Source organism: Polistes dominula, unplaced genomic scaffold, assembly GCF_049000335.1.
Source record: "Polistes dominula isolate Pdom_NZ unplaced genomic scaffold, Pdom_raw_medaka contig_15, whole genome shotgun sequence".
NCBI lineage: Eukaryota > Metazoa > Arthropoda > Insecta > Hymenoptera > Vespidae > Polistes > Polistes dominula.
Genome location: NW_028300915.1, coordinates 2,262,368 through 2,278,563, shown reverse-complemented (window position 1 = coordinate 2,278,563; position 16,196 = coordinate 2,262,368). Strand labels below are relative to the sequence as shown.

The 16,196-nt window shown below is 25.4% G+C and overlaps 4 protein-coding genes across 6 annotated transcripts in view; 2 read left to right on the top strand and 2 right to left on the bottom strand.

The window, feature by feature from the left end:
• Window positions 1–22: 22 nt before the first annotated feature.
• On the bottom strand, window positions 23–4,263 carry AIF (Apoptosis inducing factor). Its single transcript, XM_015324429.2, has 12 exons — window positions 3,700–4,263; window positions 2,980–3,263; window positions 2,846–2,900; window positions 2,586–2,749; window positions 2,163–2,293; window positions 1,905–2,080; window positions 1,640–1,831; window positions 1,370–1,560; window positions 1,046–1,298; window positions 783–949; window positions 485–721; window positions 23–396 (listed from the first exon to the last, which is right to left on the bottom strand). The coding sequence occupies exons 1-12, from the start codon at window positions 3,788–3,790 to the stop codon at window positions 325–327; spliced, it is 2,013 nt and encodes a 670-aa protein (XP_015179915.1). The 5' UTR covers window positions 3,791–4,263; the 3' UTR covers window positions 23–324.
• A 531-nt stretch (window positions 4,264–4,794) lies between these two features.
• On the top strand, window positions 4,795–8,873 carry LOC107068258 (T-complex protein 11-like protein 1). 2 transcript variants are annotated; one of them, XM_015324474.2, is made up of 9 exons: window positions 4,795–5,028; window positions 5,586–5,700; window positions 5,779–5,889; window positions 5,989–6,280; window positions 6,363–6,881; window positions 6,966–7,150; window positions 7,217–7,383; window positions 7,468–7,798; window positions 8,387–8,873. In XM_015324474.2, exons 2-8 carry the CDS (start codon window positions 5,690–5,692, stop codon window positions 7,710–7,712), a joined length of 1,530 nt encoding a protein of 509 aa, XP_015179960.1. In that variant the 5' UTR covers window positions 4,795–5,028; window positions 5,586–5,689; the 3' UTR covers window positions 7,713–7,798; window positions 8,387–8,873. The 2 variants fall into 2 exon arrangements, with proteins under 2 accessions (XP_015179960.1, XP_015179961.1); XM_015324475.2 differs by having other exon boundaries at window positions 5,560–5,700.
• A 1,663-nt stretch (window positions 8,874–10,536) lies between these two features.
• On the top strand, window positions 10,537–15,403 carry LOC107068269 (retinol-binding protein pinta). Its single transcript, XM_015324489.2, has 5 exons — window positions 10,537–10,919; window positions 11,446–11,605; window positions 11,783–11,888; window positions 12,193–12,562; window positions 12,713–15,403. Exons 1-5 carry the CDS (start codon window positions 10,766–10,768, stop codon window positions 12,793–12,795), a joined length of 873 nt encoding a protein of 290 aa, XP_015179975.2. The 5' UTR covers window positions 10,537–10,765; the 3' UTR covers window positions 12,796–15,403.
• Window positions 14,444–16,196, bottom strand: part of snu (ABC-type transporter snustorr) — a 45,839-nt gene continuing 44,086 nt past the window's right edge. For both annotated transcript variants that reach the window (XM_089170322.1, XM_089170323.1), the window contains one exon: window positions 14,444–16,014. In XM_089170322.1, the coding sequence (XP_089026448.1) occupies window positions 15,800–16,014 (215 nt within the window). In that variant the 3' untranslated portion in view covers window positions 14,444–15,799. The remainder of the gene's footprint in view (window positions 16,015–16,196) is intronic.

Genomic DNA, 16,196 nt, shown 5'->3' with positions numbered 1-16,196 from the left:
AAAAGAAAATATTTTAGCAAAATTACTTTTTTTCTTTTTTTTTTTTAAATGTTATTAAACAATAATTAATATCCTGTACAATGCGTTTCATGTTCGACTTATTTTACTTCATAAATGCTTTTTGTGAACTACTTCTAACAATGCTCAATGTATACTATGGAATATATCATTGATATTTGTACATACCATACATTCTAAAAACTCATAGATATATAATGTGATATTGCTTGAAGACTTTTATATAAACATTTCGAATATGTACAGCATAGTGACTTTATAATATTGTCATACACATACCACACACACTGTAGTCAATGTTATTATTTAGTCATCATGAATTGAAAATAGTTTTGCTACTTCATTTAAATCATCATATTTTGTGCCTCTTGCTAATATCTACAACAATAATAAAAGTATAATATTTATAATCAATATTTTTAATATTATAATATAAAATGTGTATTCTTATTAATTAATTACATACCTGTCTAGCTATAGACATACGATGAAAAATATTCCAAAGTACAATGCCTACTACAACATCATCTCGTAAATAGAATACAACACCTTTTTCAAAGTCACTATGTTTTTTAGGTTCCTTTACATCCGTCATATTGTTTGTCACATTTTTATTTTCATTTTCTGAGGTTGAAGATTGTGTATCATTTTGTAATTGTGTTTCTTCTTTTTTAGTCTCTTCCGTAGTTTGTGCTATGGCTTTCTATAAGGAGAAAAATAAATGAATGATATTTGTAATATTTTGACAAAATATACCATTATACCTCTTCATCAGTTAATTCAGTAAGTGACGCTTTTGGTTTATCTGATTCAGTTGCTTTTGCAAATACTCCAACAGTTGGGAAAGATGAATCTACAATACCAATTGCTTCATATCCTACTTCTGGTCCTAAATCAGACCAGAACATAGACTGATGCAAATAAGGTTTTCCTATATATACATACAAAAAAATATTAGAAATTAATATTTATACTAACATTATTTATTTTTTCGAAAATATTTTGATTCGTGTTATATTTAAATTACCTGCACCGGTCATATTTTCTCCAGCTAATCTACCCGAAATTACAGCATGATCATGATGTTCTACTCTTCGTCTACCCAATCTAACATCATAAAAACATGCAGCATCTCCAGCAACCCACAAATTACTTCTTGCTTCTAATTCAGCATTAACAAGAAAACCTCCTACATTAGGATGTACTTCTAATTGTGAGGATGTTGCCAAATCTGCATTTGCTTTAACTCCTATGGCTACTATTACTTGATCAGCTTCAATCTTTATAAAATAATATAATTATAATATTTAATATACTATTCATTTTATATACAAAAAAATATGTTACTTACAGTGTTGCCATCAGATAGGATAAGATTGAGTTTTTTATTTTTATAGGAAAAATCTGAAACTTCTACATTTGGCGTACAAATGACCCCTTCCGCCATAGCTTTTTTTGTTGTCCATTCACTCAAATATTCAGGTAATACTTGAGCCATTATATACTTTTCTTTATAAACTTGAATTATATTTTTGTCTGGATCTATTTGATACAAAAATCAATATATAAATTAATATGTAAAAAATGAAATATACTTAAATAAGAATAATATGATATTTACAATTTCTCGCAAGTGAACAAGCTAGCTCAGAACCAAGAAAACCACCTCCAATAATAACTATATTTTTACAATTAGGATTATGAATATTTTCTTCTAATTCAAGAAAATCTTGTTTTGTTCTATAGGCTATAATTTTATCTTTAACTTCATCCGAAGCAGATTCAAATAATGGAAGATTTTTAGGCGAAGCACCTTTAAAATAATAAATACGAATTAAAATTCGAATTATTCCATTTTTAAATGAAATCTACTGCAAGAAATTTACCTGTTGCTATAAGACACTTATCATACTTGATTTCATGACCATCTTCAAGTACAGCAATTTTATTTGTAGCATCAATTTTGGTTACTTTCCAACCAACTGCTACAGCTACTCCACCTTTATCTAATTGCATTAGTTTATCAACGTTTGTATAAAATTCACGGGGTTCATAAAAAAGACTGAAAAGAAAATTAATACAATTTAGTAAAATATTATACAGAATTTCTGAATATACAATGTATAAAATTCATTTTAAACTACCTTCTCTGCGTTCCATTCCACTGTTTAAAATTCAATTTTGCACTTGTTGCTCTATCTGTATTATACCATAATTCTTTAGACAATGGCGGTCTCATATATGGTAAATCTTCTTCCTCGCTTATTATTAAAACCTAAATAAAATTCATTAATATATTAGGCGGTTCGCGCGGAAAGTCGTTTCATTTTTCTTTTGTAAAAATGAAGATAATTTTTGCTTCGAGGTTAAACCTAAACCTTTCAAGTGGTCATAAATAGTTGAATTTGATAAATTTAACCTTTCATCGATCTCATGTGTTACTATTTGTCGATTTGCATCAACTAATGCCATTATTGCGTCAGCAAAAAATGAAACGACTTTCCGAACCACCTAATAATATCATTTAAAATATAAACTTATATTATAGTGATATGATATATATATACCTTAGCTTTGGGATCCCTAGATTTAATTGACCTAAATGCTGAAAATGCAGCAGTTCCTCCACCTATCAGTAGATAAGGTACTTCCTGAGGTATTGATTTAGATACAGCTGGAGTTTTTATTACATCCTTTGATCTTTTATATCTTTTTTCTGTATCTTTTTTTTCTAAGAATAAAAAATGCAATTTAAGTTGTATAATTACCAAATATAAAAAATGTTTATATGTTTATATATAAAACAAATATGATAAGTAATTATTACTTTTGGTGTCAGACTGTGAGTCAAATTTATCCGTAAACCATTCTGAAGAAGAAATCTATAATAAAAAATGTAATATCATTTAATATGGCAAATTGATATGCCACTAAAACTATAAAATAATAATAATATTATACCGCATAAATAGTCACTCCTGCTATTATCAAGGTGGCCAATAAATGTTTCCAATATGGAAATTTACCATTCTTCCCATTACCATCTTCTTGTGTATAATCTGGTTTACAAGAAGGTGGACAAGTACCATCACGTTGAGCTTCGCAAGCAGGAAGCGGTTTCTTTGGTTTAGAATATTTAGACTCAGGTAAACATTCCTCTGGTTTTATTGTAGTACCAGGTGTCCTATATGGCTTTTTATTATTTGCATCATTACTATAACACAATCTATTAACACTGAAAATGCCTAGAACATTATAAGTAATGTTAATAATTTTTGATTAACTGAAATAAGACTAGAATGAATGAAACAATTCTATTACATGATGAGACAGATATTTATAATTTTATAGAATATACTAAAATAAACAACAAGTTTTTTGAATAATAATAAGTTAAGGTTATGTTATTTGTAGCATACTTCAGAGTGGAATTATCACATGTAAACGGTAAACACTATATCAACTTAAAATGATTAATATAAATGATACGTAAAGAAAATGATTTAAATAATAATACATAATTGATAAATTTATTGAAAAAATATAATATAACGATCGGTCCTTATGAATATTTCAATCTAAATCGAAGGGAGGTTACAGGTACCGAAAGCAATCATTAACACGAGGGTTACTAACGATGATTAATGAAATTTATAAGGAAATATATGATTAAATACTTACCGACATATTTTAAAGTTCGATAGGAATGATTAGTATGTGCGTGCCTTGTTACTTTAGACAGTTGTCCAATAATTCTACCACAGCTTAACATTTTGAGGGCCAATACCTTGGCCTTACGCAATAATATGAATATGGCGCGTGTGTTCGGTTCTTCTCACCGTATGCACACCGATTGAAAGTCGTTGACCGATTTTCTTCTCGTCCGAGATTAATGTTGAAATTAATACGATGCACTCCATTACCTGAGACTCGATTATTCAAACTATCATTGCCATCTATGTTCTAATGTATATCAGTTTTACCAATTCGACTTATCCTTATCAATTGATCAACTAAATTAAACAGATAAATATATACATGAATTTGATCTTGAAAAAAAATTCATTTAAGGGCGCATACGAAACGTAGGAACGAATGACAGGCGATGCCAAGTGATACATCATTTTTTGTCGTGACGATCGCAGTACATGTAAATATATACAATAGATGTCAACGGAATATCGATTGTTTCAAATTAGAGTTATGAATTTGATATATTTCACCTTTATCGATATACTTTGTTTTTTAATTATATCATAAAATAATAATTACGTTGTGATATTATAATAAATGAAATTGTTACGAGATTTAATTATTGATTTGACGTATAGAATTATTCTCGTACTTTTTTCTATATTAATGTTATTTTGATCATCGAAAAATATAACCGATGAATAATCGAGGGTTAATAAACTTTTTTTTTTTTAACCTTGAAAATACCTGTTTTCTTCTTAGTTTGATCGAGATAATAAAGAAGAAAGAAACTGTAGATTTTAATAAAATTCGTTTGATCTTCACAGGTGTCCTCAAGGTAGCCAATATGAATCAGCGTTCCTTTTATGGTGGATCAATGTTGTCTGTCCACTTAAGTATTTTTAAATCTGCTTTAATATGCGTCATTTATTCAAATTTGTATTTTTTAACTCCTGAAATAATTAAAAAGAATGAAAGAATTGTTATATATAATTATTTGTCAAATATCATTATTATGTAACGTCTTATCTATCTATTTCATATTTTCAAAAATTTTGGCGGTAAAAAATCATAGAGTGCGCTTTAAGATTATTAACTTTTAGCAAACTTCATTGTCTAACGTCAATCTTAGGAAAGTTGAATAAATCATCTTTGTAAATACAGCTGTTTCTGCTATGATTAAATTTTCACATAATAAATGTTTACGATTATTATTATTACAAATTTTTATTAACAAATTTCAAGTGTAGATTTATTTGTTGAATATCAGAAACGAGAAACAGCACAATATTTTGGTGAAATATATACACAAAAAAGGTAATTTTGACATACACATATATATGATGCATAAATATGTCTCTCTCTTCGACATGCATATAAGATTATCTTATCTAAAAAGAAAGATATTATACAACAGTACTTTGTTTGTTTGAAATAATAATAATAATAACGATTTATTAGTTATTGTTTCTTAAATATATAACTTTTTGTAATATATAAAATATTGATATAAATTGATTTTTAATATTCATATATGTATATATATATATATATATATATATATATATATATATATATATATATATAAACACTAGTATACAAAGATGTTAATTATTAATTTGTATTTTAATTTTTTATTTATATGAAAATAATTCTAATTATACATCAATAAAAACAAAGAGAAAATGGTTGATGTATTTTATGTAACATTTTTTGTAAATTATCAAAATTCCATCACACATAGAAAATTAATTAGACATAATCAAATGTTTCACATAAAGAGTAACAAAAGAAGTCTTGAGAGAGTATTTACAGGCGGTTACAGCATTATAGGTGTTCTTTTTATAGACAGTATTTGACCTCCTTTTCTTCAGGAGTCTTAGCAGTTTAGCAGCAGCTGCTTTGGAGTGCAGGTCATGTCATAGCAACAGGACTCTATGTACAAACAAAGGAATAAGATATATTCATTCTAGTCATCATGTCTGACAAGTAAATATATTTTCTAATTGTTTTTTATATTAACAAACTTTCATAATTTATATTACATTAATATATTTTCATTTATAGAGATGAACAAATGGAACAAGATGCGGAAAAGTGTAATATTAATAATCCTAACATTCCTATAGAATGTCCAACTTCATCTCGTCAAATAGAAGATGATAAACATTCAAAAGAGTAAGATATTTTAGTCAATAATATTAAATATATTTTATTTATTTATTTTTCTTCATTGTATATATTTTAATTGACTTGCATTAATTTAATATCAAATAGACAAGATATACCTAATATGATGAGCGGATGGACTGGAGCATCACCACCAAAGTTTGTGTCTCATGAAGAAATTATAAAAGCTGCAAAAGGAATGACAAATATGGCATTGGCGCATGAAATTGCGGTTGATACGAATTTTCAATTACAAAAATTGGAACCGGATGATGGTACTTTTCATAGAAAAGTTAAAGAAATTATGCATAAAGCTTTTTGGAATTTGTTGGCAGAACAATTGAATGAAGATCCACCGATTTATACACAAGCCTTTATTTTATTGAAAGAAATTAAAGATGTAATTAAATTCTAAGCTTATAATCATATTATTATATTATTTATGATTTTTAATTAATTTATTTTATCTTTTTTTTTTTTAGACATTGGATGAACTTGTGTTATCACATCATTCAAAAATTAAAGAAAATATTAAAGAAGTTCTTGATATTGATTTGATTAAACAGCAAGCAGAAAAAGGTGTATTAGATTTTCGCCATTATGCAAATTACATTATTTCTATTATGGGTAAAGTTTGTGCACCGGTTAGAGATGAAAAAATAGAAGAATTGAAAAAAGAGCAAGATGTTATTGAAACGTTTAAAGGTATAATGGAAGCTTTACAACTGATGAGACTGGATTTAGCAAACTTTACGATAACTATGATGAGACCAAGTATTGTTGCTTCAAGTATTGAATACGAAAAGGCTAAGTTTGCAGAATTTTTAAAAATTAATTCAAATGGTTTATATTATACTAAAAAATGGTTATTGAGACATTTTAATGAAGAAGAAATTGACAATGATTTTAATCATGATAATCAAGTAAGACAAATTACACATCGTCTTTTAACTGAAGCTTACCTTGATCTTCTAGAATGGGATTTTAATCCAGATGCAGAGGTATGAGTACACATATATAGGGTGATAAAACGCATAATACTATAAACATTGCAATTATATTATTTGACACAATATCTTTTGCAGACTTTGATGCTTGATCAAGGTAGATTGGTAGAATTACGTGATAAGACTAGCAGATTGAGTATTATTGGTTCTATATTATTATTAACAAATAATACCGTTGGAACATCGATACAAGATGTTGCTAAGTTTAAAAATAGTGTAAAGAAGAATTTAACAGTGTTATTAGACTCGGTACATTCAAATAAGTAAGTTTCATAATTCTTTTTCATAATATTATTATCAGTATGAATATATTTATGTTTTATATACAGAGATTTAGAAACGGTAATGCCAAATATCGTTTTGCAAGTAATAAAAGATCTTAAAGCAACGTTAGAGGAAATTGGTGTTGGAAATTTATCATCGGATTTAGAAATATCATTGGAGGGACAAATAACAGATTTGATTAAACCAGATCATAAGATCAGAAGTCTCGTTAGTAAGTAAAAAATTATATTTTTGTGTGTAATTCACACACATACACAGTAAATATATTATTTATTATTATTTCTTTTTTTTATAGATTTAAGGATCAGACAATTTTTACAAAGAATTATACAATCTAAGAGTGCTATTCCTCAGCAAGTACCAATTGGTCTTTCGTCTCTACAAGAAGAATTAACAGCTATAGCAGCACAATTTTTAATACTTGTTTCTCATAATAGAAGTGTATTTGGGGAATATTATCAAGAAATTGTCAGTAATGCACTTTCTTCCATACGTGATAATGACGTGACGAAAAATGTAATGAAAGAAAATTCTAATTGATGCCTCTAAAAAATGTGAGAATATATTTGATTTTATATTATGAGACGTTCAAGAATCTGGAAAACAGTTTTACAAATAAATACTATGTATGTATAATTGATATTTTATATATTATAAATTTTTTTTTTTTTTTAAATTGAATCATTTCTATGATACATATGTTAATATATAGGGTGAGACATCTAACTTGATTACCTCGAATAACTTCTAAATTGTACAATAAACAACAAATTATTTCTATCTAGAGATTATATGATATGAAAAAGGGCATAATGTGGTGTCCATGATGTCTAAAGTGGAGGTGTTAAGGATAATTGAAGGACAACTTCGTTCTTTTAATGTTCTATTTCTTTTATGGCAATTCTAAAGAGTCATTTCCAAGTAAAGAAGTATTAACCTTCTTTGATTTAAAACTAATTTATAAACGAAATATTAACGAAAGTTTTATCAACATAAGATCTTATTTAAATATTTTAAATTTATCTCTATAGAAATAATTTTTGTGTTTATTGTACAATTTAAAAGTTATTCACAACATAATCAAGATAGGTGTGTCTGCACGTTGTATATTGAATTATTAAAATACAATATGTTTTGATAACAGTAATTTAAGAATATAACATATGTATACTTCACTACTAAACTAATTCAAAAAATAATTCATTTTTTTTCAGAATGATTTAATAGTATGAGATAAAACAATCTCCGCAATATTATGCATAGAAGTTCATAATTAACTAATTCTAATTAATATCTTCTGTATTTTTATTAATTTCAAGTATTTCAATATATATATATATATATTCATATATTTTGTAAGGGTTTACATAACAATTAATATAAAATAATATTTCTTTATATTTGGTGCCGCAATATTATATCTACATAAAGATTTCTTTAGAGTACAAAGTTGTATGTATTGTATGTATCAACGTATCACACATCATACATACACACATATATATATATTTGTATGAAATTTTTTGTATTCACGGCGGAGTCTTATTATTAATCAACAAAACTTGAATGTTTCTTATTTCAAAAATTATAAAAATTTTGTAATATTCCAAGAGATCCTGTGAGGAAGTTACGACTTCCTAAGGTTCCCCAGTTTTAGGGAAACCACTGGTGGTCTATATAGTAATATATATTGGATTTTTATTTTTTCTCGAAGTAATCAAATATTTTTCATTTTTATTTACTTCATTTTATCGATCTTGCGACGATAGTCCCAAGATACGAATAAAGTGAGAACCTATCTTTATCATTATCAAAATATTCTATATACTAGATAACAGTTATATACGATCAATGTAAAAACCTTAGGTATTAGAATAGCATGAATAAACTATACTTAAAATTAAAAAAAAAAAAATAAAAATCCACTTTTATTTTGTTTTTTATTTTTTTCTTCTTGTTTATAAAGAAAATTCCACTTTTAAGCATTATTGAATAGAACGATGATTTGATATATTAAAATCATTGTTTCATTTCAATTACAATATGCCTTTCTTTACTGTGCAATTATTATAACTACATGTATATATATATATATATATATATATATATATATATATATATATATATATATATATCACTTTATTATAATTTAGTTTTTCTTTTTTTACCGCTACCATAGTGCTTTCCAATTATAGAGTTTAAAACAATGAAGCGAACAATTTTGTAATGTTATTACAATAGAATTGTATATTACGTATTTTTGTATTAAACATTATCAAGTACTACGGTACATTTTACAAATTAACAATTATCTTTAAATATGACTATATTATAATATTTTTATGTAAGTTTAATATTACATTTTTGTTAGTCACATATAAGTAATTAAATAGTTTATAATAGATACAATATTTGTAGAGTAGTAATATAGTACAACATATTAAACTAATCTAATTATTTACACATGTGTTGTGTTTAATAGTTTATAGAAAATCAATTTATACGATAAAGTGATTCTAAAATCATCTAAAATTCAATTGTAAAATTTTATTAACTTTGTATATTGAGAGAAATATTTCAAATAAATTATTACACGTAAATTATGTTAACATTATGTGAAATAATATATGTTTTTAATTTATATTTTTAAAGGCAGATCTTATACATATATATATGTAATAATGATATGATTGTTTAATTTCGTAGAAAATTATATAATATATAAAAATGAATGTATAAGTTTTAAGAAATTTTATTTCTTTTGTAATATTATTGTTTAATGTGTCATATGGTTTGATGATTGACATGGATGTATTAGGGGAACCGAAAAGTAATGTCGTTACTACGCATGTCAAATTATTTTTCTAATATTTTAAATCAAAAAATCGATTGATGCTTTTTATCGTTATTATCGATTTTTATCGATATTAAAAATTTGCATAATAGATAGAAAAAGGTCGTTAATAACGTGATTAATTTAATTATTGATTAATAATAAAAACTTGTTTGTTTGAAGTTTGAGGTTAAAAAACGACATTACTTTTCGGTCCACTTAATATTTTAAATATTTCTATTACATTCCAATACAAGAGTTCAATACGTTATCTATTACAAAATGTAAACTTTATTAACATTAACAAACGCAACATTAAAGGTCATTTACTTAGAATTTTATTAATCATTCCATTTCTATTATGGATTTGTAAAGAAAAAAATTATCTTCCTGAGATAAAAATTCAATCATTTTACTTTATCAACCCATTAGTATAAAAATGTATTTTTCCATCAGATGGCGCAATTGATGATTTTATTCGCATTTAATGGATTTACTCAGTGAGTCGATTTAATTTACTCGTAGATCAATTTTATATCAACATGACAATCGGAATAAAGTGTCGTGTCTCTTTGTTTGTTTTTTTTTTTTACGAATGATTAGTAATCAAAAAAAAAAAACAAACTTTGTGTTTGATTATTTTCTTTTTTACGGTTAAATCGAAGATTCGTTACATCAAGGATTTAATAGTTTAGAATTAGTGACATAATTGATATACGAAAATTTGCATTTTATCTCTTTGTAAGCAACCTTTATAAAAATGACTGAAACAAAATCTTACGTTTGTCAACTATCTCAAATTGAAAGAGATTACGCGGCGGCAAATTTGAATGAAACGGATGACAATAGATCGCAAAATATCGAAGAAATACGCGAATGGATTTTAAAACATGACAATTTACATGCTTGTACTGGTAAATGTTTTATATTTATTTATTTATAATTGTATTTATATTTCTTCATTTTTCTTTTTTTTTTTTTTACAGTTTTGTTATTTGTGTATATATGCACAGTGTATTCAATAATCGCACTTGTTTATAATTTTGTTTCTTTAGTAAGTAAATAAAAAAAAAAAAAAAACAGATTATAGAAGAAAATATTGAATTGTTTATGATCAGGTAGTGCGAGTTTTTACAGAATTGCATCAATGCTAATACGATGTGCACCCTTTTTTTTCTATTATCTGCAAAAAGAATAAAGTTATAGTTCAATCCGGTTATTGAATATAATCTATACGTAGTATGTAGATATATATATATATTTTAGAATATTTATAAAATTAATTATATGAAAAAATTGTATTTTTTTTTTATATTCTCTTTTTTTGTAAATTTCAAAATAAAAATAATAGAGAAAATCGCTTCTCCCACTAAGGGCGGGAAAAAGAAAAATTTTTCAAAATTTAAAATTTTCAAAATTGTTTTTTTGTTTCTTTTACAGACGACTTTTTTATTCTACGTTTTTTAAGAACATGCAAATTTAATCTCGAAAAAACGAAATACAAACTATGGAATTATTATGAACAAAGATGCAATATTCCTGAATGGTATTCAAACAAGGATCCTTTTCTACCGGAATTACAGGAAATGTTTAAATTAGGGTAAATTGAATTATTTGATTAACGTAGTACTGCTCAAAAGTTCTTAACTGATTTTAATAATTAATTATTATTTTTCTTTTTTTTTCGAATTATTTTTACCTGTATAGAATCATAATTATAATACCTGTTTAGATATATTTTGTGTATATTAATTGTGTAATTGTTTCATTTCTATAGGGTATTTTTGCCGTTGAGAAAATTAGACAATTTAGGAAGATTGGTGATTTTAATACGAGTCGCTGCTCATGATCCTAGTAAACAAAAATTAGAGAATATGTTAAAGGTAAAAATTCAAATTATTAAATAATATCATTTAAAAATATTATTAACTTCATTGTAATTTTAAAGTTTATATTTTATTGTTTTGCTAATGGAAGAATCGCGCTCAGGGACGGGGGAACAATGGCGGAATTTGGTATTTGCGGCAATGAACTTTCGAGTTCCTAATACCAATTAATAATAATTAATATAAATTAATCATAATACTGTTATGGGACACCCTGTATATATTAAATATGTCTGTTATGCACTTATTTCACATTCGATGTAAATGATTATTATTTATTTTCCTTTTCATATTATTTTAGGCTTCTTTGATGATATTGGATCTAGCAATAAGAGAAAATGAATCTGCTTCCTTGCATGGTGTAGTAGCAATTTTGGATTTGGAAGGTATTTCTCTTGGTCATGCGCTTCAATTTCCACCTAGCGTAATTAAAAAGTTGGTACATGCTTGGCAAGGTTGTTATCCTTTGAGGATACAAGCATTAGAATTTATTAATTCACCAACTTATGTCAATGTTGTATTAAATGTGTTCAAAAGTTTTATGACAAACAAATTGAAGGAAAGAATACACGTACACAACCGTGGAAAGAAAACATTTCTTGATAAGGTACAACGTGATATATTACCAATCGAATATGGCGGTACTGACGGATCCATTAACGATTTGAAAGGTGAAATTTTATTTTATTTTTTAATTTTTTTTTTTACTTTTTTTTCAAAATATTTTCCATATCTTTTTATTTAATCATTTTAATATTTATTTATTTTACTTTTTATTATTATATAATTTTTTATTTATTTTTATTTGAATACATTTGTAGATTACTGGAAAAATACAGTGGAAGAAAATCGAATGTGGTTCACTGTTGAAGAAAGTTATAAATTAATTGTTAATAATGTATAAATGTCTAATCTAAAGGATAAAGTATTAACAATAGATTTACGAATATTTTGTTAATTACTTTTTAATGATTTAATAACATTGTTTGGATGATGGATTAAGTAAAGGAATGGAATTAATATTTAACTAATATATTGGGTTTACCAAAAAAAAACATTAGTTCAATTTTTCGTCACTAGGGGTAACGACCCCATTTCTTAAAATGGAATATACAAAATTGCCGCCATGTTGGTAAAAGTTCAAAAGTAATTCAATTAATTAATTGTTCAAATTAGGAATAATTTATTATTTTATGAAATATTATTAAAAATGTACACAGAGAATTTTCGTAATATTAAAAAAAAAAAAAATAATATTTACATTTGATATATGTATGATAATCAAATTTTTAGTTTGACTGACATGAGTCAAATTGGCTCTGTTCGTAAATCTTGTGTTAAAGAATTTTGTTATAAAATAAATTTGATAATGTGATTGTTATTGAAGACATTGTTAAATATGATTAGAAATTTTTTAACATTAGAGTCGTACAGAATAAGTTAAAAGTACCTGATTGTATTTTTAGTTTTTTTTTTTTTTTTTTAATGCGAACAAATAATTATTGAAACTTGTTTAAAAAATAAAATGATTTATTAATATAATTATTTAAAGAATACTTTTGGATTAATTTTACAACTTATTTAAATATTGATGCATCTGTATAAAAACATATCACGAAATTTGATACTAAAATATATATATATATATAATATTTTGCAATTAAAAACAAACAGAAAAAAGAAAATGATTGCAATTTATTTTATATTTAATGGAATAGAAATAATATTTATAAATATTACGAACGCGATATAAATTGTGTTCATAAGAATGATTGTTTATCTTGGGCATAAAAAAGCGAATCTCTCTCAATGATAGACAAAGAAACAAAACATTGATAAGAAAGAAATAGAAAAAATACAAAAAAATGTCAAGGAGAGTGATTATCAATCCCTCTTGCATGTCGTATGCAGTTAACTGCGTTGATATCGAATTGCATTAATATCGCGTATTGCATTAATATTCAATTATTAATTCTTTCGTATATTATTTATTTATTATTTAATTGTTTTTCATTGTAAATAATAAAAATAAGATGAATGATTTTGATTTTTTTGCTTATTGGACAAAATGGTGGACGATAATATACGTTACAAACGAAAATGATTATTTTTAATCGTTAAAAATATATTTGCTTTTTTTTCTTTATTTTTTCTTTCTTTTTTATTAAATCCAATTAACACAATTGCAAAATAGTCTTACATTAGATAGGACGACAATTCATCGAACATATTTTGGACGGTTACGATACACATATTATGCATATAAAATATAAATCTCTTTGTTCTTTTTATTTAAAAAAAAATTCTTTTTTTTTTTTTTATCAACCATTAAAAATTTGTATTTCGTATGAATAACGATATCATTTTTTTTTTTTTTTATTAAAATATTCTCTTAAGATTCGGTGTATAACATTTTGGTATGTGGTCATTTCTAGTGATACATATGTATATACACGTATAGTTATAATAAGGTATTTCTTTTTTTTAATTTTTTTTTGCTTAAATTACGTGTTTTATTTCCAATGGTGTATTATTAAAAAGTGGTAAGATCGTTTATCTGTTTTTTTTTTTTTTTAAATCTAAACATAAATTTTATAAATTCACCGACATATATTTCAATGTCGTTCTAAGTATTACATATGTATATATATCTGTCTATATTATACTACACATATAGTGAATCACAGAAGTATTCATACCCACTCTTAGTATAATTTTAAAGTAATTTATATTTGTTTGTAATACAAATCTTCCAAATTCTTATACACACAGAAATTTACTTTAAAATTATTAGATTTTCAAATTGATATCAATTTTATTCTTATTTAAATATAATTTTATTTCAATGATAATATAAATCTTATGAAATATTTATTTTCTTATCAGTTAATGTCAAATTTTACTTTTCTTTTAATAAAATGTGTTTTTTTTTTTTTTTGTAATAAACTTTGAAATTTGAATAATCTTAACACGTTGAACAGCGCCACGCGAAAGTTTTTTTAGGAAATTCCCGTCAGGCCACAGATGTTATTTTATTGAAAAAAATAGTTGGACGTGTCAGTCATTCGTGACGGACGTGGCCTAAACGGAAGTCTAGTGTCAGTCACCGATGACTGACATGGCGATCAACATGTTAAAAAACGTTTCTGGGTATATGAATTTTGAAGTAGTGGGGGTAATAATTGGCAGTGGGGGTACAAATATTCTTAAGATTCACTTTTTCCATTATATATATATATATATATGTGTGTGTGTATATAATATACAGAGATATTAATAGGTACAAAATATATCCTTAAGAGATTGAAAGTATGGGACAAAAAAAAATTTACAGACACACGTAATATTTTCATTCATTCGCACACGTATCAAGCTAAAAATTATCATTTTGGCAACACATATATACAGATACGTTCGTTCACCAATCATCATAAATCTAATCAATGATAATTGACGGGGTAAGGAAAAAAGAAAGAGAGAAAGAAAGAAAGAAAGAGAAAGAGAGAGAAAGAGAAAGATATAAAGAAAGAAAAAAAAAGAAAATAAGAGAAGTTAATTATAACCCGTAAAATTATTTGTTTCTCTTATTAGATCTCCTCCTACCCTCCCCCCCCTCCCTTCCTTCCCGTTTACATATTTTTATCTTAAATCTATTCTTCTTTCGTACTTTTTACTATGGATATGCACACATACACATATACATTCACATATACGATGAAAATTGAATTGTTAAAATTTACAACAAGAGACAACGTTCTTCCATTTTGTTGTTGTTCTTTTTCTCTCTCTTTCACAAATCAACTCCCTTCATCGTCCCTCCCTTTTCCCCAATCCATTTTACCCTCTTGTATCTAAAATCTGTTTCTATTTATTAATTAATAAAATGCACCCGTTTATTTGTCTTCTTTCTATTTATGTTTGAACTTAAGCACCAACATGCTTATCGTGAGGAACACCACAATCCAAACTATGGTTGAAATAAAACCATTGTAGACATCTGGTTCTGATATACCCCAACCACGAGTTAACATTGAACGAAGTGCTGTCGTTGCCATTGTTAAGGGTAAACCTTGTGAAATGTATCTTAAAACTGTTGGCATACCTTCTATGGGCCATATAACACCTACAAATTAAATTTAAATATATGTTAGGTTATAAAATTAATAATTAAGTATATATATATATATATATATGTAAGTTATGTTAGGTTAATTTATATTATAATTAGTATTATAGGTTAAGTTATATCATAATTAATATTATAACATTAGTTTAAGTTAAATTATAATATTAATTAATATTATA